At 46.4% G+C, this 22,484-nt stretch overlaps 1 protein-coding gene and 1 long non-coding RNA gene across 2 annotated transcripts; both read left to right on the top strand.

Annotated features, from left to right (window-relative positions):
• The first annotated feature begins 411 nt into the window (after positions 1-411).
• CCNL1 (cyclin L1) lies at positions 412-14,152 on the top strand. The gene is made up of 11 exons (XM_056359186.1): positions 412-933; positions 1,135-1,209; positions 1,440-1,549; positions 7,847-7,967; positions 8,376-8,440; positions 9,811-9,910; positions 10,040-10,144; positions 10,608-10,749; positions 11,974-12,085; positions 12,231-12,329; positions 13,362-14,152. The coding sequence occupies exons 1-11, from the start codon at positions 661-663 to the stop codon at positions 13,708-13,710; spliced, it is 1,551 nt and encodes a 516-aa protein (XP_056215161.1). The 5' UTR covers positions 412-660; the 3' UTR covers positions 13,711-14,152.
• A 1,489-nt stretch (positions 14,153-15,641) lies between these two features.
• LOC130158443 (uncharacterized) lies at positions 15,642-21,682 on the top strand. The gene is made up of 4 exons (XR_008825293.1): positions 15,642-17,166; positions 17,393-17,527; positions 18,191-18,672; positions 19,257-21,682. It is a non-coding gene; the product is annotated as an uncharacterized LOC130158443 (long non-coding RNA).
• The last annotated feature ends 802 nt before the right edge of the window (positions 21,683-22,484 follow it).

Here is a 22,484-nt window from a genome sequence, read left to right as displayed (position 1 = left end):
ATAAAATTAAATGGAAGGTTAACTATTTTGCTGGAGGTATGCTTCTAGTCTGGTAACAGCCCGCCTTCTGTCAGTATTGTACTACAGCCATCCTGGTTTATTTTATTACTCATTTTTTCTCCCGCATGTGATGCAGCGCAAGCACCAAAGGCCTACAGCAGCTCCTGCTCGCCTCCAGGGCACGAGCCGCTTCACCGATACAGTCCATGCAGTTCTCCTTCCCCTTGCTGCTGTGAAGCACACAGTGCAGTTACTTTTCAATTTAGTACCTTTCGGAGCGGATGTACAAAAACCCAACCAGTAACCCCAGCCGCCGCCCGGGGGCAGCTGCGGTGGAGCCGCCCCCTCCCCACGGGCGGGCCCACGCGTGCCCTCATTTCCTTCCCCGCTCGCCAAAGGGGATCCTCGCCTCAGGCGAGGCACGTTTGACCCGTGGCGGCCCGCGGGGACAGCCGCGCCGCCCCGCTATCTCCCGGCGAGCCCCGTCGGGGTGGCAGCGCCGGGAGGTGCCAGTGCCACCGCCACCGTAGGCACCGGGTGGGGCGGGCGGACTTTTTTTTCCCGGCGTGCCGTGCGCCGGCGCCGTTGTGTGCTGCGTCACAGCGCCAGCCGCGTTAGTCTGTGCGTGGCCGGCTCCGGGTGCGGACGGGCTTCGCCATCATGGCATCCGCCGCCACACACCCGGCTCCCCCCCCCGCCGCCGCCACCGCTAGTGTTGCTCCCCCGCCGGCTCCCGCCGCTCCGGGCATCCTTATCGGCGACCGGCTCTACTCGGAGGTGTCGCTCACCATCGACCACTCGCTCATCCCGGAGGAGCGCCTCTCGCCTACCCCCTCCATGCAGGACGGCCTAGACCTGCAGTGCGAGACCGACCTGCGCATCCTGGGCTGCGAGCTCATCCAGGCGGCCGGCATCCTCCTCCGCCTGCCGCAGGTGGGTGCGCGTCCCGGGGCGGCGGGGAGGGCGGTGGGGAGGGCGGGCGCCGCCATTGTGGCGCGGCGGGAAGGGCGGGCGAGGCGGCCGCGCGGGGGGTGGCGGCGCCAGCTGGTGCCTGACACAAAATGGCGGCGCCGGCGGCTGGGCCCGGTGACTGACTCCCGCTCCTTCCTCCTCCTCCCCGCTTTGCGTTCATAGGTGGCGATGGCGACGGGGCAGGTGCTGTTTCATCGGTTCTTCTATTCGAAGTCTTTCGTCAAGCACAGCTTCGAGGTGAGCGCGGCACGGCCCGGCGGGGAAGCCGGAGGGGGGAGACGGGCGGGGGAGTTGGAGGAGCGGAGCGGGCGCTGTTCTGGGGACCGGTGAATTTGGCTAGCCACACGCCAAACGGGACGCTCTCTTGGAGCGTTTAGGCCACGGTTTTTTTGCCCTTTTCTTGTGTGTAATTTTGGTCTTTATGAGATTAAAACCCATCTGCTTATAGAAACGGGTCTTCCTTTCAGATTGTTGCTATGGCCTGTATCAATCTCGCATCCAAAATTGAAGAGGCGCCTCGTCGTATAAGGGACGTGATCAACGTGTTTCATCATTTACGTCAGTTAAGAGCAAAAAGGTAAGACTAGCTTTGTTGTGAACACAAGCATCTCTTGTCACTAATGTACACTGCAGTTTTCAATTCACAGTATTTTTCCAGGCTAAGTTCAACGACCTAAAATTGAGAAGGGAGTGCTCGTTGGCTGCTGTGTAGGCAGTGCAGTTCAATGCTGACTTCTTCTACCAATAACTCTTTTTTTTTCACTTGGTAGACTCGTTGTCATTACTTACGTACTCACAAGTATTGGTTCTAGTTTGAGGTCCATGGTTGTAGTTTTAGGTCTGTTGCTAACTGATCTTTGGTGTCTTGTTCTTGAAAGGTTGTCTTAGGTGTGACTAGCCAGTTAGTGGGTTGCTGTATATTCTCCAGACTTTTAACCATGTTCAGTAGTCGTAATGCTTTGCTTTTCTTAGTACGTAGCTGTCCAGATGTGGTTATGGTGCCAATAAAGTATTGGTTAATAAAAGATGGCAGCTGAACTTTACCCAGTGACGATAGTGTTACCTTTTAGAAAAACCCGTTTTTGAAAGTGTCTGAGAGAGCGTGGTTTGGCCTACAGTGTTTGCTGCTTTAATGACACCGCTTCAACAAGGAATGTGTAATTGAGTCTTGGAAGCTGAAGGCATCTTTAATTGCAGAAAGCGAGACTTGTGTCTTTCACGGTACTGTGTGCTTGTGTTAGTGAAGTTGGAGTGTAAGCTTACCTGATCTGTGTGCAGATCTGGGTAACTGCTGAATTGTAGAGCTGTTTTCAGTTGTGAGTGCCTAATCCTGCTTTTTGTGTGTAAAGCGATGTATGTTTTCCTGTGTAAAGCAAATTAACTTGACATATTGGAACAAGGAATGGTTGAAGGGAAAGAATTTTATAAATTGCTATTAGATGCAAAATGCGTTTAAATCTGTCATGCAGCAGTGTTGGTCTGTGAGATTGGAGACGTCAGCTATGATGAAGTAGCTTTACTTATAGTGGCCAGTTGCTTAAAGTGTAAGGTAATCCATAGTTACAGAAAGGATTTTGGTTTTAGCTAGATTCTTAAATTGACACTTTCATTCCTCTATCACCAGGTTACAGCAGGAATTTAAAATTTAGTGTCATGTAACCTTTTATGAGGAGTGGAAATCCCTTAGGGAAATGAGCCGTTTGCTTCTGTTGCATCTAAAACTTCCACTTTTAATGATTTGTGCTCATGTTTTACCTGGTTTTAGATAAAAGAAGAATGATTTGGTGTTATACTTTGGAACTTAGCTTTGCTGGTTGGTTTGTCTGTTTGCTTTTTAAAAAGTTGATATCCCTGGTGGCCCCAAGAGAATTTTGTGAAGTTATGCTGGATGTTACTCAGCGGTATTGTTTCTTACTGCAGTTGTGATAAGGGAGTCTGGTTATTGGAATTATTGAAGCTGGTTCAGTGGTTCAGAATGTTTTGGCCTTCATCCAGGAAGTGAAGGTTAATTAATCATATGCAGTGCTTTTCTTTGCAATGAGAATATGAATTAGTTGTTTCTTTGTGCTGTGCGAAGGATCAGAGAAACTGAACTTAACCTGTGAACTTAAATCTTTCCAGCTAGCCTGTTCCAAATCAGAATGTCACTTGTGCATGTTACATGGTGTCTAAAATGCATCATGTCGAGAGAAATCGTGCACTCCTACCCATTATTTTCTGGAGAAATGGGTATTGTTGCTCTGAGGTTCTGAGTGAATCTGCATGAAAGTAATCTTAAAAATGCTGAAGTCTGAGATTCAGACTTGCCTTTTTTTTTTTTTTTTTTTTTAGCAAGCAGGATGTAAACGTTTTTCTGTACTTTTTACAAGATTACAGTTACATAATCTGTACACGTTATTAACTTCAACTCTTTTTTCCCTTGCAACCGACTATACAGCGACCAGCTACATTTACCAAAGCCTGGGTGATGTGGAGTGGTACATAAAGATGAAGCTGTCGTCATGGCAACAGTGAGTGAAGTATCGAAAATCCCCAAGGAGAAGCCAGTGCTCTGAGAATAGGTCACTGGAATCGGGGGACTAACAGGTTGGCCGCTGGTGAACCATTTGGAAGAACTCCTGTATCTTGTTATAAGCTTTTTTCTTTGCTGTCCAGGTTTTTAGAATACTAGCTTAATCTTCTTTCGGTTTTTTGTTTTGTTTTTTTATCTGATGCTAACACTTAGGCTCTAGTTAGTTTCTCACACACAACCCAGCACTGAAACAAGCAGTCGGGCTGCTATACTTTCTTTTTGCCTCTAGTCTAGTATTTCTGTTAACTGAAGCTCTTAACCTGCACATGAAGTTTGAGTAGTTTGAGTAGACTTGCTTGCTTTCTTGAACAGTTTTGGGTTCTTGGTTCCACTTTCTGGCTCTGTATAATTGCAGTTTGAATTCATAGTAAAATATGCCTTCACAAGGATACGGAAGTCTTGAATTGTAAAGCTTTTTATACAAATCATTATGTAAGCAGTCCCTTATATGTACGTGTTTGCAGATCTGGGAATTGCACTGGAATTTTCTTTTTGTAAGACCTGTAGTCAACTGAGTTAACTGCTAGGTGGTATTTCTAATACTGAGAAGTAAGAAAAATCTAAAAAAGTGTTTTGGACAAGCATACTTTCATTTGGATCTTTCACGAGCATATGTCATGTAGTACTGCATGTAAAAATGTTTGTGCATGGAGAAAAAAGCTCGTATTATGAAAATACTGGTTTTTAAAAAATTGTGTGCCGAAACCACTGTGTTCTGAGCGAAGTGCAACTATTGTTTAACATGTAGAATGTAGTTTGAAGTTGATTTTATTTATCTTAAATGTGCCTGAAAGCTGCAGAAAGTCCTTACGGGACTGGAACCAAATGTGACTCCTGTCATTGTGTTATCTCACAAATGTTGGTTTGAGATGCTCAGTCAGCTGTTCTTCTGTTGCAGCAAACAGGTTCATGCAGTTGTGTTGGAACTGGCCTGTATTAATAATACATACTACTTAGTGTTCCTCAAACTGTTCTATAAATCTGTGGTGCTTGTATTTACGATGTTGGACACAAATATAGAACTTAATTTCTTCTCTCTTATTTTGACTAGGGTAACAGAGATCTGGTCTTTAAAACGAGATGCTGTTGTTACACTGTACTTGTCAGAAGTACTTCTCGCATTTTGAACAAAACTACATGCAGGGCACTTTTCCTCCAAAGTATTAGACATTACAAAGGCATCAAATTTTAATATTACATCAAATGAAGATGTAGCTGTATCAATGTAGGTTTCATTTGTCAGGGGGATTTAAAAAAAAAAAGGATACTTGTAATTTATTTATTGTTACAAACACATTACAGCGTGTGTTAATCTTCTGGGTTGTTACGCAATCTCAAAATCCATATGAAGTTTTGCGACTCTGTGTTTGATTGACTTACCTGAACGGGCACTGTGTGCATTCTGTTCCTGAGTCTAAAGTCTTGCCTGGAGCTCTAGTGCTGATCTGTGAAAACAGATTCAAAGTAAGAATTTATAATACTAGTTGGCTATATAGGGCTTGAAGCTTATATTTTATATATAAGCTTATAAATTATTTTTCTCTTGTTTGCTACTTGGAACTAAAATGTTTGGACTGAAAACTTAAGTGCAGCAAATGGCAGTAGCACGAAGTTCCTCTTTTTTTCTTTCCTCAGTAGGAAATCTAAGAAATTTTCCAGAGGGAAATCTCTGAAGCTTCCAGCATCTAAATAATTGTGCATACCAACACTTTGGAGTTTGTGGCAAAAGTGCTAAACTGGTAAATCTTAATGCAGTGGGGAACTTGATTTCTGCTGGTAATAAGGTGCAGTAAGGTTTTCCACAGATTTTTATTTTGCATAAGTGGAAAAAAAGGCTGCATTTGTCTTTATTTCTTGAAATACAGTCTGGATAATCTGATGGTTTTCATGGCTTCCTTAGATCTGTAGATATCTCAAACTTTTATCATAAGTGACCAGAGTAACATGGAACTGCAGAGTAAAGCATGCTTCCAGGTGTCTGAATTCTGAGTTTCCTGTCCCTTTGCTGTTCAACATGTACAACCAAAGTATGAACTGTTTGTGCTGATCCTGTGGCCCTGTAGAAGGACAGTGGAAAGCTTGAAATGCAGTAAGGCTCACAGTCTTCCCTGTTGCACTTCAAGTTACCCTATTGTGTTTTCATAATACTGACTTTTTTACATAGCTTTGAGAATGCAAAGACGTGGATGATAGTAACTCTCCAGCAGGTTGTTGGGTGGTCCCATGCAGTCATGTTGTCCTGCTGTTGATTTTTTTCTTTTTGACTGGAAGTCATAGTTGCCTTAACTGTTTCATCCCAAGATTTTTCATCTCTCATGAAGTGTTCTGCTAACAAGATAAGCTGAGCCTGGACACCTAAACTCACTCTGGATGATGCCTTGCAGATCCTCTTAATGCCAGTGATCTATAGATAAAATTATATGAAGTAGTATTGGAGGAAATGTTATATAAAACCAGTATAGCTAGTTGAAATGGATTGAATGTGAGACAACTTCTTGGATTTGAAGAACTTCAGCTTGGTTCTTCCGGTCTCTGTGTTCAGACAGCCTTTATGTGCTGCAGCGTTCAGATAAAATCATAGCCTCTCTACCCAAGTAGTTACTTTACAGAAACTTAAAAAGATTTTTTCTTTTCCAGTGAATTTTGGGGGGACACCAGAACCAATCAAACGGAAGCCCACATTCTGTCTTGGTTATATTTAGAGCAGCTGAAATCACAAACTTTGTAAACTTGCCCTGATCAGTAACATTAACGCTTAATTAGAGAAGTTACATTTATGTAACGTGGAAAAGATGGCATTTTTTTAGGAGACCAAGGTAGTAAGACTTGCACTTAAATTGTAGGTCCTTCATAGCACCAGGAAGCTTCAGTGGTTCATCTCAGACCTCCTGGGAAGTGCTTCTCACCCTGTTGGGAAAAGCAGGGGGAGCTCACACTTCAAATGCATGGTTATACAATATGGTGCTTGCATTAGTGAAGTGGGTCACTTGTTGTATCCTTTAACCAAGGTAGTAATCATCCTTGTATGTGACTGCAGAAGTCTTCGCATAAATTCATTATTGAAGTTAGGAAGCCCCTCAGCTGGCCTTGTAATTGACCCCGGGGTCTTGAGTCTGGGGGTTTTGAGTGCGTTTTTTCTTCATCTGTGTTCTGTCAGGGAGGAGAAGTGTGATCCACTTGTGGAACTTGCGTGGAATCAAAAAGGACAAGTTAGTAGTGAAATTCTTTGTCTGATAAAATGGAACCTGTATTCTGAATCCACTTTGCATTGCTACTTTTGTTCTTTGAAGGTAATACAAGATAAATTGGTCACCAGTGCTTGGGGTACACTGGGTGTATGATGTGAACAAGCTGTTTTATTGGAGTGTAACTAGTTGCAAAAACATTCTGCTTTGGAAAGCATCTGGAGTCTCTGAGGCATACTGCAAACAGGGAAAAAGGTGATCTGTCTTTAGGTGGAAGTTTAAAATGCACGATATGGAATGTTGAAAGGTCAAGTCTAAGCACAGACAGAAAAGAGTATGAATGGAGTTTGCTTGTGCATAAAGTACACAGCAAGTTATCTTAGTTAAAATTTAAAAAATGCTCTGGAGAGTTCAGGTGTTGGATTTGGAAGGAATTAGGAATTGGTAGTGCTAGACTTGGGAATACTTCTCTGTGAAATGAGTTCTTGTTCTGCAGATGCAAGTAGCAGAAGTGGCACGATACCCGCTGATCAGTGGGTCAAGCATTCAGAATCACAGGCAGATGTGACACCACTGCAGAGGTTTAAGTCTTTGTTTTACTAGGCTTTTTGTATGTCACAGTAGCAGGGCTGCCTTTTGTTCTCTGAAGATCTGAATGATCTTGTCTTCCAATGCATGGGGAAACTGCAGTTCATAAAGCACAAGCTTGCTACTTTTGTATCAGTCAGAAAACCTTCTAGCCTGCTTTTGCTTTGAAGGCCTACCTAGCAAAGGCAGTTGTCTCATGTTTCGACCCCCACGTCTGTCATGAAGTGTAAAGGTTTCTTTGAGGTCTTTGCTGTAAAGGTGATTTTCATTCCAGCAGCTGGGCCAGCATAGTCTGCATACACAGTAGCAAAAAATTACTTTTTTTCTTAGCCATCTAATCTGTAGCTGGTCAAAAGCAGAAACTAAACTAGTTTATCTAAACTTGGACAGCACAAGATTAATGCTTAAACTTGCTTGCAGGAGTTGAAAAACGGTTTCTGTTGCCATTAGTTGGTTGGAAGGGAAAACAGAGATGCCACTGTTTTTGGATATGCAAAACAGTTTTGATTTTATTTCTTGCAAACTATAGGACTCCAAGCCCCCTGATACTTGATCAGAACTACATAAACACCAAAAATCAAGTAATCAAAGCAGAAAGGAGGGTACTGAAGGAGTTGGGATTTTGTGTTCATGTCAAGCATCCACATAAGGTGAGTTATCAAAAATAATATAATTGTAAATTCTATTCTACCTTGATGGCAGCATTGTGAGCTGTTGAACGAGAAACGCAGGTGTTAAAATGACCTGGTTATTTCTTCTCTTTATTCCTTAGTAGTTATAATGAATGCTTTTGGCAGAGTGCTTGGGCAAATAGTCATATTAACTTCGTTAGAAATTGCTTCCTTGGGAAGTGTTAAAGGTGACTTTTTGAAAAGCATAGAAAAGTAGTAAAATACAGAATTGTCTGAATATGACTGGATGATGCATGAGCTTACAGTGTATGTATGCTTGGAAAGGAGGCATTTGTTTTGGCATACTGCTTGATTATACTGTTGCTTTATATGTTAAAACTGAGTTGTGGTTTTCTTTTTCTTCCCCCTCCCCCCCTTATTCCTCAGATCATTGTTATGTATTTACAAGTCTTAGAATGTGAACGTAATCAAACCCTGGTACAGACAGCCTGGTAAGTTGTAACTTTCCATTCTTTTCCTAGCCAGGAAAATAGTAGCAGAAATAACAAGCCTGACGATCCATATGCAAAGCAATGAGATGTAAGTTATTACACAAATACATGCTTTTAAAATACTTTAGTGCTTGTTTCTGCTTACTATTTTCATGGCTTGATTCCAACATAGTAGTGGAGAACTCAATTTAACTTTGTTCTTTTTTCTACTCTTTAATTAAAGGGTAGTCCATGATGGTAAGTCATAGAGCTCTGCCCTCTGCACCTCAGCCCATGACCTGGGGATGGCCTGTTTGGCTGCCCTTCTCTCCAGCCAACCCAGTGCAAGCTCTCATCCGAGATTCACTGAAGTGGTCCATATCCATCGGGCAGCATCTTCTAGTTCTGTCTGGGTGTCAAAAGGATTTGTATATTTGTTTTTAGAAGTAACTGTTAAAAAATGTTTCTAAATGTATTTGTTGCCTAGCTACTGTATACTGTAGTGTATTTAAAGGACACATGGGGTAGATTTTCTGCCAACACTTACTTAGTTGACGTAGCATTTGGCTAAACTTGAGTTTTTTTTAAAAAAAAAAAAGTAAATTACAGTGCATGCAGCATGTTCACTTAGAAGCCATACTGGGCATGGTTTTCTGTAGAGTCAATACTTACTGACTGCTGTTCATTTCTTTCCTGTAGCACAGTAACATAGAAATCGATGGAGGTCTCTGCTGTTTTTATGTATCTCTTGGCATGTGTTGCTTGGTAGTGCCACCGTGGTGGAAGAACAGTAGCTTAGTGAAGTGGGAGACCCATTACTAACTTGCAGGTCTTTTTCCAACACTCAGTGAGCAAATTGGATGCTTCTTTCTCTGGATGAAGTTAATGTGGCTCGAGACACTCATAAGATTCAAATGCAATGTTTTATGAACTTTATAGGTTGCATCTAGCCTCTGGAAAATGGTAGGTTAAAAATGTACCGTGCTTTCATACTTGCATTTGAGTTTTAAGCATATTGGGTTTTAAATATGAGAATGTTTATGTTTAAAGCGAACAGCTGGACAGATGAAAAGTACTTGTTAGATTTTTAACTCAGTGGACACTTCACAGTATAACTTAACATACCTACCTAAGGAAGTAGCCATTACATACGATTACTTGCATTGGGGTTTCAAAACAATGGCAATGGTGCAAACTTTGTTACAGAAGTAACAATATAGACATCAAATACAATAATTTGAAAGAAACCAAGTGTTCAATATAATAACAGAAAAAAAAATAAAGTCAATTGAGTCTCCAGTATTGCTACCCTCTAAATAAAAATACGTAAACTGGAGATCCAGCCTTTCATAATTGTTTGGGTTTTTCTTGTTGTTTGTTTTTTTTTTTAGGAATTACATGAATGACAGCCTTCGAACAAATGTGTTTGTTCGCTTTCAGCCAGAGACTATAGCATGTGCTTGCATTTATCTTGCTGCTAGGGCTCTGCAGGTGGGTATTCATCTATCTTTAGCATTGCCTTTTATTGCTAGTAATTTGGTTTCAAGAAAACTAAAAAATTTTAAACAAATGCTTGGTCTGTAATCTCTGTCATTAAGCTTTTGGTTGTTCTATTTTCAGATTCCACTACCTACCCGTCCTCACTGGTTCTTGCTCTTTGGTACCACAGAAGAGGAGATCCAGGAGATATGCTTAACAACTCTTAAGCTTTATACCAGAAAAAAGGTAACTTTGAGATGTTCATTCTTCCTGTTCATTTTCCAGTGCAGCTTGAGCTGTCTCGGTTGTCTAAGATTAGGGGTCCTCAAACTTTTTAACCAGGGAGCCGGTGCGTAGATGAAGTGGCAGGCAGTCATCTGTGGCTGCCTGATTTCCCCCCCTGCCCCAAACCCTGGCGGGGGGGTTCAGTAAATACGGGGGGCCGGATTGAGGACCCTGGGGGACTGTATCCAGCCCGCGGGCCGTAGTTTGAGGACCCCTGGTCTAAGATATTTGGGGACACCTCATACAGATCTGCTAATTGGAAAGCCTCTGCTTTGTGGTCCTCTGAGGGGCGTGTGAGAAGAACTTACAGAAGTTAGTCACATTATGGGACAGATGATTAAAAGATAATTGAATATCTTTCAGAAATGAGATGGAAGTATGAATTGCATTAGTTCAGATTCTTACCACATTGTTACTTTAACAGCCCAATTATGAATTCCTGGATAAAGAAGTAGAAAAGAGGAAAATGGCACTACAGGAAGCTAAACTGAAGGCAAAAGGTTTAAATCCAGATGGAACTCCAGCACTTTCAGCATTGGGTGGCTTTTCTCCTGCATCCAAACCATGTAAGTTTTTCTGAACAGAAACTTGCATAATACTTTTTGATGAGTCTTCTAAATCTGTGTCCCAAGGTGTTAAGAAAAAGCAGTGTGCTTCTTGAGCTTCTAGACAATGTAGGCTTTCTCACAGAACTAAGAAGCAAGAGAAATCTTTTCTTTTTTTAAAACAAATTTCTCAAACCAGTTCCAGTACCTTGAAATGGCAGATTAGAGGGGGAAGGGATGCTTTACTCCGTACCTCCACAGGTGGAAGAGTGAGATATTAATAATACACACCCGTAAGATAATGGTGTTACAAAAATGTCCAGACCCAGGAGTTTGTCTATTGCTGTGTTGTGAAGAGAGAGTCTCAGGATTTAATCTGGAAGGGTGATGTAGCAATAGTAGCCTTCGTGGTTCCTTTTGCAGCAGGTATCTCTGAAAATTGCTTTCTCTGCCTTTTTTTTTTTTTTTTTTAATGTACATGTCAGCTGTTAAAGTGCCGTGAAGGAAGACAGCTTATAGTCAGGAAATGGAGAAGGCAAAGTCACAGTGCTGGCTTGGCATTAGCGTGAATAAGTTGTGATGCATATCGTGAACTGGCCAGTAAATCCATCTGGACTCTACACTCTGATGGCTATTGAGTGAGGAAGCTGCGCTGTAAGTCCTGATGCAGCACCTCTGCCTTACTGTCGGCAGGCCAGATACAAATGCGTCATTCTTGCGTAGTAGCCCTTCCCTGAAAAGGTGAATCAATCTCTGGGCTACATCAGCTGTCTGTAGAGACAGATTGAATTCTAAACTAAGTAAGGTTTTTTTTGTTAACTCGTATTTGTACCATTAATATAAAAATGAAATCTAGTTCTCCTGTTCAGTCATTATTCTCTATAGTATTGGAAATTAACTGTCAGGGTAACAGTTGAAGTCACATATTTTGTGGGCCATAAGGGCAGCTTTTATTTTGTACTACTTGGGCTCCAGTGGACAAAATCTCTAACCAGCAGCTTGGCTTGCAGGTAAATAGTGGTGTTCTCTGCCCTCCCTGCCAGCAGCTGGCTTTAAACTGTGTATCTCCCCACGAGCATCTCATTGCAGTGTTCTCTTGTAGATGGAAAGATGGGATGAAATAGTAGCTATTGAGTTCATATTTGTATTTTGTGCAAACACCGGCAAAGGTGTGTAAAGGATAAAATATGTTTAAGAAAGTCTGTGGATAAAATACCTAATTTTGAATTTAAATTCAATTCTTAGCTTCCCCAAGAGAAGTAAAAACTGAAGAGAAGACTCCAGTCTCTGTGAATACCAAAACCATTAAAAAAGAGCCAGAAGAGAGGCAGCAAGCTTCAAAGAGCCCTTACAATGGGTAGGTAAAAGTCTTCCTGATGAAGAGGATACTTCTGTAAAGATGGTTTCTTCAACTGAAGTACAGTCTACTTCTGAGCTAGTTCGTGGAAGTAGCAAGCGCCTCAGGTATGTAACTTTTTTCATTTATTTTTTTTCCCCCAAAGCATGAGAAAAGAAAGCAAGAGAAGTAGAAGCAGCAGAAGTGCTAGTCGATCTAGGTCAAGAACAAAGTCAAGGTCTCGATCACATACTCCTAGGCGGCAGTAAGTAGTGGATTTTGTGTTGGGTGGGGTGGGGTTGTGGGGCAGGGGCAGGGGTTTTTGCGGGATTTTCTTTTTCATCCTACTTAGTTCTCCGGGATATTTCAGTAGGGCTTTTCACTTTGAATAAGTAGGGTTGCTGCAAGTAGCCTGTAGGTGCTTAGTACAGGCTTTTAACTGCTGGCCAGGAAAAGTGTGAGACTTGGGTCTGGCTGTAGGCTCTCGGTTCCTGACATGAAGCAGTTCTGTTGGTAACCATGCCGTTAACGGTTGAAGCTGTAAAAGCTTTGCTGTAAAATGGAAGCTTAAGACTATCCTAACAGCATGTGTAGGCGATGAGTCTGTGATGGAAGGAGTGTAAGGTAGTCTTAGCCTGTGTGATGATGTTCCCCGGGAATCCATTGTAAATGGGCGCAGTCTCTTGGGACTCGGTCCGCTGGGAAGGGGCGAGAAGTGCCATAGGGGCCAGGTACACTGTCGCAGCTTGCTTCCGAAGGCGTGCGAGGATGTATCTTCAGTCAGTGTTGCATGGTGCTCTGCCTGGCTCTTCAGTACTCTGCCTCTCTTCTGTGACTGGGGAAGAGGGGGAGCTGTGCAGGGTGATGTGCTGATAGCTGCTGGCTTTACGTATCTATCTATCTATCTATATCTTTTTAAAGAATCTTCAGGCTGACATCCAAGTTGGAGACTGCCAGCTTGGATCTCAGTCAAGTGTTTCCCTAAGTGTTGCAGACTTGGGCTGATCACTGAAGGAAAAAAGGCAATAACCAGTTTGCAATCTGGTGTTGAGGGGAAGATGAAACAATTACAAGAAGCACTACATTCTGGGTTTGGTTTGGGCTTTTTGTTTTCAAAGGAAGTCAACTCAAAGGCATGTTCGGGGGGGAGGGGGGGTCACTCATTCATCAGCTCTCCCTGTGGAATAGTCTCTGACTTCTTCCTTCTTCCAGTAACTTGGAAATTCCTAAACGTTGATTGGGGTTTTTTTTCTTCCATGTGGAAGACTTGCTTTAACTTTTAGTGCTTTTCTGTAAGCTACAACAATAGGCGGAGCCTGTCTGGGACATACAGCTCAAGGTCAAGAAGCAGGTCCCGCAGCCACAGTGGCAGCCCTCGCCGACACCACAATCATGGCTCGCCACACCTGAAGACCAAGCATAGCAAGGAAGACCTGAAGAGTGCAAATAGACATGGTCACAAGAGGAAAAAATCACGTTCACGTTCTCAGAGCAAATCCAGGGATCATTCTGATGCTGCCAAGAAGCACAGGCACGAGCGGGGACACCACAGAGACCGGCGCGAGAGATCCCGCTCCTTCGAGAGATCTCACAAAGGCAAACACCACGGCAGCAGCCGGTCAGGACACAGCAGGCACAGGCGCTGAGACTTCGCTCCTGCACCAGATTCTAGTTCAGTCTGTATATAATAAAGGGACTCTATTTGCAAAGAAAGGAACTGAATAGGATTTGATTAATTTAAACCCAATATCTGATTTTTTTCTAAAACATGTAGAAGACTTTTCTTTTGGGAAAGAAACTGTTACCAATTTTTGCACATAATACCTTAGCAGTATCGGATTGGTGGAAAACAGCGATAAGGCTATATTGTATGTATTAGAGTTGTGTATTGTTTATTGATATGAGAACTGGAGAGTGAGTTTCTGTAAAAAGGCAAAATGTACCTTATTTTTATACAAGTCAATTGCAGACACTTATATTTAAGTATAGTTATTTGTTTAAACAATGGTGGATACTTTCTTACACTGGTTTTAGTCTGCATGTGTTAAAAGATTTTTACAAGAAATAAAATATAAAGCTTTTTTTTAACTGCCTGTTGCATGTCAAATGTATTGGAACTAAACTGGATTTTCTTAAATGCTGTTGCTGTGACCAGTGGATGCAGATAGGACACTGGGGACGGTGATGTGCTGCTCATGTGAACACAGGACTCGGTCTGTGCCCTTCCTAGGGGAGGCAGGTCTGCCCCGACACCCGTGCAGCGCTGGGACCTCTGAAGCGTAGTGGGGGAACCTGTGATAGCTGCCTGGCACAAGCCACAGGTAGGCTACTGGTGGGGGCTACTCATGGCCCGGCTTGCCTCCTGGCTGCCCCCGGGGAGACGGGGATCCCTTCCCAGCCCACCTCTGGCAGAAGCAGGTGAGTTGCTGTCACCTGCTGTTTGGCTTGGTTGTGCTGGAAGTGCAAAGTAGGCAAGTAGTGTCCCTGGGGGATCGCGTTGGGGAATTCTTATTTCCCTCCTGTTCCCGCTGGTGGGGTGAGGCAGTAGAAAGAACGATCCTGTTGGTGGTGGGGCTTGGGGAAACGGGCTGAAATGGATTGTGTGTGCCCCAGTGCAGAGCGGAGCGCTTGCTGCGGGGGATCCGAGCGCCTGGCCGTGGTTGCAGGAAAAGGAGAGGTGAAATAGATGTGTGAGGGGCTGGGTTTGCTCTCCAGGTGCTGCTCGGGGGGGTGGGGGTGGTGGTGGTGGTGTGTTAAGAAAACCTGAAACCTGAAGGCATGAGGTGTTTGCGCTCCTCGGCAGGCTTTATTTGCTAACCGGGAGTCCCTTCAGGGGTGAAGCCACTAATGCAGCACAAAAAGACCTTTGCTCTCCCCACAAAAAGATCTCTGCTCTCCCAAAACGCTTCTCACAGTTTAACTGCTCCGGCTGAGGGGGGCTTGGCAGAGGGCAGAGCGTGGGAGCAGCCTGAAATGGGTCTGGTGTCCTGCACGGCTGCGTGTTCTGCAGCCCTCCGAGAGGAAGGAGGAAAAGGGGGTTGAGCAGAAGCTTGGCTGGAGCTGGCATGTGCCCATGGGCGGCTGCGAGCATCCAGCCAGCCCGTCCGCCGCTATTTTCTAGAAACAAAGTGTTTTGAGAAGAGGGAAAAGATAAATGGCTTCCTCACCTCTGTGGGTTGTTTTAATCTGCAGTGACTGTATTTCATGAGTTTGTTGCTTTTAGGAGAAACTGATTGTTGCTATGGAAATTGAAGCAGCTCTTTTCCCGGCTATGCGTATTTAGGTAGTGCAGGGCAGTGATAAAAACCCAGTGCTGGAGTAGCAGCACAATTGGCTCGGGCTCTGCTGAAGGTCAGTTTGTGCACTGAAGTGAGACACGGGGGCTCAGCTTCTCTGTGCGTGTTTATGCGTGAGCACTAATTACCCTCCTGTGCTTCCAGTGCCCCTCGCTCCAGAGCCGATGAGCAGAAGTTAACTTCCATGCGAAGTGTGAACATCTGGAGACACTGAGCATCTAGACACCATCTGGCGCAGATCACTTCAGCAGTGCTTGCAGTCAGCCGGCAAGGAGGTGTGTGTTTGTTCTTCCCTGGGGAACAAGGAGGTCCCCAGCCAGCGGGGCACCCTTACCCCACCACGTCTGCCACTGGCGTGCTGGAACACAGGTTTGGTTGCTGGAACACAAGAAGATCTTGGTCAAAGCCCAGGTTTGTTGGGTCGGTGCTGCGAGCAGGAGCTGTGCTGGGCTCTGAGTGACATTGCACGTGCCGGAGCGAGCTGCTTTGCTGCCGGGGTCCCCTTGGCGGTGCTGGGGGGGTCTTCAGGGAGCAGGTGGAGCAGCCTGAACGGCTGCAGCCCTGTCAGTGTCCCATTACTTGGAGGACTTGTAAAAGCCTCTGGGGTGAGCAACAGTTTCAACAGGCCAACACCTGGCGGTGCGGTTACAGCCGGTGGCCCAGGAGCCAGCAGCACACGCAGCTGGGGCTGCCGAGCCGGCCCAGCCAGTGGGCACAGCCGGGACCCCGCAGGAGTGGACTGTCCTGGCCACGGCTGGACTGTGCATGAGCGAAGGTTCCGCTCTTTTGCCTCATCCCCTGCCACGTGGCGAATTCCTCCATCTCTCTGGTTTACAGGGAGAAAGCCGCTCCCCCAAACTTACTGTACTGTTGGTTGCAGGAGGGGCAAAAGCAGTGGCACAGTGAAAACACCAGCTTGCCCGCAGCAGTATGGGGTGCAGGGGCACAGGTCGTGCTGGGAGGCAATGTGAGAGCTGAGGAACTCGGGGACATGCCAGGAATGGATGGGCATCAGGAACCTGGCTCTGCTGTGTCACGCTTCAGCATCATAACCATCAGCAATACCATGAAGCATCAGCCAAAGCCTATTTTAAGAGAGGTACTGCATTATTTTTACATCTAGACTTCATATACCTCTCCTAAGGACACTTCAAAGTCTTATGTGTTCATTAGATCACAAAAATTAATCATTTCAGAGGGCTGTTTGACCTTTAAGCATCTCTATTGACCTCCAGGAGTCACTTGAGGCTGACTTGAGGCTACATCGACATAGTAGCTGAGCAGTGTTTTTCTTCAATGCTTGTTATTTTTAAATTCTTCTATGTCTTCCATGCACATGAGTCACTAATGGAACCCTTCATCAGCTGAAACTTATCTCTGAAGGGTGCGGTGGCTTTGGTGACCCACCCATGCTAACCAGAAGTGCATGAGGCAGCTCTGGACCCCGGCAGCCGCTGGAAACCAGCCGGACGCATTTGAGAAGCAAGCTGGGGTTTTGAGTGCCCTGCACGGGTTTGTTTCTGACTGAGCTCCTTGTCATCCCTACAGGCCTTATTCTGCGCAGCGGTACGTGACACCGTGTTTAAAACATTTACTCTTCAGAGTGGAAATGCTTTTATGGTAAAAAACAGACTCAGTGTTGCCCTGCTGCCATGCTGTTTCTAACCGAAACCCCACATGCCACCCGTTTCCCTCTGCCCCATCCCTTCAGATTTGATTTACCCTGCTTTTTCTCTCACCAGCCTTGTCGGAAGTACCAGGATGCCAAAGAAACCAGTGATGCAGCGTGCAGATGAAGTGCAGAAGGTATTTTGGTCCTTCCTTTCCACCTTACCGGGCTGTTCCGCTATAGCTGTCTCCAGGGCACAGTGTGCTGCTGCTGCCATCACAGCAGGCAGGCAGGTGGCTTGGTCTGTGCCATCAAACCCAGATGGCCACAAGCAGTCATGCTGTTAAAATGTTTTGACTGATTTTTCAACAAAATGATGCAAATATTTCAATTCAAACTGTTGTGACCATCCTTTGCTTTCAGCTTTGTTACAGATGTTGGAAGGATGTATGTGGACCAAAAGCTTTGGATGGTTCGGGAAGAAAAAAAATAGTGAACAATCTAAGAACATTCTTGATGGAGAGTGGACCAACGAGTACTCCCCTCAAAAAAACACAGGTGAGTGGCAGTGGGTGCAGCAGAGCGTGCCTTGCGCGCTGCTGTTAATGACAGCAATAAGGGTCCCTTTTCCAGGAAATCCTTCCCCCATCGCTGCCTCTGCCAGGAAGTGCTTGTGAAATCCATCACGTCACACCAGCCCCACCTGTGAGCCGCCCAGCCTGCAGCTCTCCTGCCTGTGCTCCTTGGTGCCTCCCGCAGAGCACAAGGTTGTTGCTTGCAGCTCTCTGGGCAGCAGCGCTCGGAGCACTGGCAATTACAGCCCCACTTAGGAAAAAACACTTCTGTAAAGGAAACAGCTTTCCATTCCGATCTCCTGCCTGGCCACAGCCCAGCAGGGCATTTTGCAAAAAAAAAAAAAAAAAAAAAAAAAAAGTTAAAATTAGTAAAGCTGGCCTGAAAAATAATGTCTTTATATTCCAGTGGAAGGAAAAAAAAAATGGCAAAAATTACCATTTTTGTCCCGGGACAGAATCCCTCTTCACAGGTTTGCTGGAGGGGACAAGGGACTCCCGCGCACACCCTGCAGCCATACTCCGGCTGGCCCCGGTTCCCTAAAGCAGCCCCCCCGGCCCAGCTGGGCCCCCCGGGGTGCTGTGCACCCACCGGCTCCGAAGGCTGCTGCCAGCGGCTCCCGCTGCCGTTCTGGGTTTTATTCTGTAGGTGGAAGTATTGCGAAGCGGACCCGGTGTCCCCGGCGTGCACACACGCACGCACACCCACCCGGGCACACGGCCGGCGCCGAGAGCACCCAAGGGACCAGAAGCAAAGGGGGGCTGGCAGGCGATGCGGGCAGAGCAGCCCCACCCGTCGGGGTCAGATGCCCTGATGAGCACCCGACTTGACTCTGCTGGGAGCAGCGGAGCTACTGATGAGTGGGCAGCTTTGAGGGAGGGCATCAACCACCCAGCGTGAGATACCAACCAGGTTAAAATCTGTGAAATCGCCTGCATGCAGGTGTGCAGCAGCAGCGCGGACCAGCTTGGCCTGCCCCTGGAAGGGCGATTGCAGCCACAGCCCTGGAGTCACTAAGTTAAAATCGGGTTTATGTGCCGCAGCCTGAACTCGTTCAGGCTGCTGTGCGTGAGAAAACCTCCACGTGAAGCCAACAAACATCGACTTAGTTGCGCTGGTGGACATCTCAGGTAAATATATAACTATCAGTGGTTTGAAGCAGGAGGTGCTGGATTTAGGTTGCTTTGAGCCATGCTGGTTTAGAAGCTGTCCCAGGTTTGCAGGAGAGGAGAGACAGAAAAGTGCTCCGAGGTGTCCCAGTATCTCAGGGCCTGGCTCAGCTGTGGTTTGTCTGAGCATTAAAAGGTTTGTTGTCTCCAAAGGGGTGGCACACACATCTTGCTGCCCCACAAGTTCCCCTAATGAGCACTCAGTTCAGCTAATTGAAAATTCAGATCCCACCTTAAGCCCAGTCTGGCACTTGCCCCCTGCTCCCCGGGGCCGTGCGGGTGTCCCTCTGCAGGGGGGTGTGCTACTGAGGATAGAAGAGTTTCAGAAACTCTAGCAGAGAGCTAATCTGTTTCCAAAAACTATAAATATGCTGACAGCATCGCCTTTGAGTAATGGGGGAAGCAAGGGGTGGGCACAGTGTCCTCCCTGTGACATTTGTCCCTACTCAGCCAGCACAGAGCTGGCTGGATGTGGCCACAAGCCATGCTCCCCCTGAATGCTAGATGAGAACAGAGTCTAATTTACGTTTGCCCTTATGCAACAGCAACCTGTCTGTATTCCAAAAGTGTCTGGATTTCATTTGGTGCGTGTCGCAGAGTGCGGTTCCTCTTGGAAGCACGCACAGGCAGCGGATGAACTCATGGGAACTGCAGTCACGCTGCTGTGGGAGCAGGCACCCCCCGAGGGAAGGGATTTCAGACTGGCTGCACCAAACGCCTCTGGTAAGAAGAGAGCCAGGGCTAAGTGCCTGCTCCTGCTCCTCCAGGCACCTCAGGGCTGCTCAGAGCCTCCCGGAGCCTCTCACCCATGGACAGGGCTGCACAAGGGGGGCTGTGCGTGCCTGTGCTCCACACGCTCCCTCTGTTTGACAATAATCAACTTGCCATCAAGTTTCAATTTTAAATCACACCGCAAACATCGCTGCTTCATTCAGGCATCCTCCAAAAAAATCACATTGCAAACGCAGGCACATGCGCAGCCATCCCCGAGGCTGACGGAGCCCCTGCAGTCCGCATCAATTACTGTACAAACACAGAGCGAGCGGTACAATGAGAGGCTATGTGTGAGATCTGATTAATGTATTAGTATCAAATTTCAGAGGAAAACATGGATTATTTAAGCCAAGACATGTCCCATTGCTGTGCTCAGCTTGCCCATAACTGGGGGCTCCAGCCTGCCTGCAGCTCAAGTGTACTGTGCATACAGCTCCATGCCAAAATTTTGCCCACCGCACACCCAGGTGACTCTGGGGGTCCAGGGATTTGGGGGGACAGGGGCATAAGCTGATAGCAATGGAGTGTGGCAGAGCACAAGGAGCAAGTCCTTTTGCCTTGATGTTAGAAAAAGAACTGTTATGTTTGCTCTTCGCTTGGGTACCTGTGAAAGCAAAATCCATCTGCAGGAGTGCAGATAACTGGTGAGCAAGGCAAACGGCTAATTGGAAGGCAAAATTCATACTCATTTTAACTGTGGGCAACCTGTGAAGACTCTGCCTGCCCTATAGACTGCACCTGGCTGTAAGCCCACCTCTTTTTATAATTTGGTAGGAAAAAAACCATACAACTGCGATTTGAGCCTTTTTCCCCAAGGTCAAAATTGTTCACTTAGCCAGCTAACTGTTCTGGCTTGGAGGGAGCCACATAACCCGAGGGTACGGGGACAGCAGTGTGGCGGGATGCCGACCTGCGCATCCTTCCTCAAATGGCAGCACAAGATGGCTCTGAAGTGCTGTAAGCAAGCATCGATCAAAGAAATTATGTTTACCCACCGGCTATTGCACTGTCGCTGTGTAAATATCATCAGGGATGGACCGAGGAAGAATTATTAGACTGATAACCACTGTTCCCATCTGAGAGCAGTGATATCCAGGTGAAAAACAGTTGTGAAGAATAATGAAGTGCTCCTGTCTCTTGTGCGGGTTTGTGGTTTTACAAATCCCGTTACTAAAGGGCTTCTCTGCCACAGCAAGCGCCGTGCGAGTGGACCAGCGGCTGCACCATTTGCCCAAGCTGAAGGTCGCGGAGGTCCCGGGCAGCCAAATGGCATGTGTGCTCCTGTGCTGGTGAGGAATCAAGAGAGGAAATAATAGCAAAATGATCTTAATCCAAGTGGACCTAGTTAAGGGCTCACAAAAATTCAAATACATCCCTTCAGTGAAGTGACACAGGTTTCGAAAATACCTGTGTGACTTGGGATCCTCAGGTTTGTGTTCATTTAACCAGGAGTTAGGTACCCAAGTCCCTTTCACAGTCACTTCTTGTGTTCCACTTTAAAGTGATTTAAAGGCTGAGAAGCTGCAGTTTCTTTCAAAGCCTGTAGGTTTTTGTATGCCACAATACCTCGGGGAAAAAAGAAAACCTTTAAGCATCCTACAGCAACTGGCGATGTTTCAAAATTTGCCCACGCACTGAGAAGACACCTGGCCCGACAGCACGTGTAAGGCTGACAGGTAACTAAGGGACAACAGACCAGAGGGGAGAGGACTAGAGCTACCACAGGTGTCCCTTTCCAGAGAATAAGATAGGTGCAGTTCGGGCAAAAAGCATCCTCCTGCCCCGCTCTGCTTCCCGGGGGGGCTGAGCCCTGCACGAGCCCGGCCCCAAGCCAGCACTCTCGGTATTTCATATTTTCATCCACAATGATTTTATAAAGCAGTCGGACGCTAAAGAATTCTAGCACGGTAGTTTGCCATCAAGGAAACCGCAAGCAACAAACAAAGATGTTATCTCTAACATATGGTTCTTATTTGAGGAAATATGTCTGGTTACATTAATTGACACAATATGGCTCGAGGCTGTTTTGTGTTTTATAACTACTCGTGGGTTCCCTTAGCAACAGCAAAGCCCACGACATGGATCCAGAGCCAAAAACACAAGAGCAGGACCCACCACCCTTCCCCTCCGCCCCGTCTGTGTCCTCAGCAGCCAAGCACCGGTGCTGCCCGCAGACGCCAGCAGGCACTGACCTCGCAGCGGCCGCCTCTGCTTCAGCCCCCGCCTACAGGATGCTGCGCAGCCCTCGGGCACGCTCAGGTACAGGCAGTATGAGCGGGCAAGGTCCTGTCTTCAAGAGACTTTAGGAAGCTGCTGGGTTTTTGAAAGATTGGCAAAAAAAAAGGGTTGGGTACCCAAAGGCAGCCAGGCAACTGGAGGGAGGAGCTGCTCCCAGCCGGGCACCAGCTCCTCAAGCCCTTCCCAAATGCCAGCGCCGGGCACTTCTAGCCACCTCAGCACATGGTGCTCCGCAGCTGTAGGTGCTTCGTGAGCTTTGCAAACCTGCTGAGCACCCATAGCACTGCAGGCCTTTCAGGGAGAGGTGGGTGCTAAAATACCTTTCAGGATCTGGGCTGAAAGCAACGAATTCTTTTTCATTTAAGTCCCATCAGCTGGTAAGGGTGGGACCTCAGCTCCTGCGTGGACGTCCACCTCCACGGGTGGCTTTACAAGCACCACAGCCACCTTTCAGCAGTGCGGCGTGCCCCAGTAGCCCACTTTCCCAGGCCAACATGTCTTCAGACCACGGCATTGGCACCCGGCGCTACACGGGCAGGGTTACTCACAGGATGCATCTTGAGCTGTAGCTTTAAAATGAGCACAGTTACACCCCAGAGCAGGGGTTGGAGGAGTAACTACAATTAGTCATGTTTGGAGACATGGCTGTAGCACTTCAGTATTGGAACAGAAAGTGGGAGCTGTGACAGACCCTTGGGCTTGGCTGGCTGCACTCAGAGCTTCTTAATCCTCATTTAGATACCGAAACAGAGTGCCCTGAT

Source organism: Falco biarmicus, chromosome 13 (genome assembly GCF_023638135.1).
Source record: "Falco biarmicus isolate bFalBia1 chromosome 13, bFalBia1.pri, whole genome shotgun sequence".
Taxonomy (NCBI): domain Eukaryota; kingdom Metazoa; phylum Chordata; class Aves; order Falconiformes; family Falconidae; genus Falco; species Falco biarmicus.
The sequence above is the reverse complement of the archived record's forward strand: the minus strand, read 5'-3'. Positions and strand labels throughout refer to the sequence as shown.

Coding starts and splice junctions, on each gene's coding strand:
- CCNL1 (XM_056359186.1), top strand. CDS start 661: ATGGCATCCGCCGCCACACACCCGGCTCCCCCCCCCGCCGCCGCCACC. Junction 8,441..9,810: donor ACCCTGGTACAGACAGCCTG/GTAAGTTGTAAC, acceptor TTTTTTTTTTAG/GAATTACATGAATGACAGCC. Junction 12,086..12,230: donor TCAAAGAGCCCTTACAATGG/GTAGGTAAAAGT, acceptor TTTCCCCCAAAG/CATGAGAAAAGAAAGCAAGA.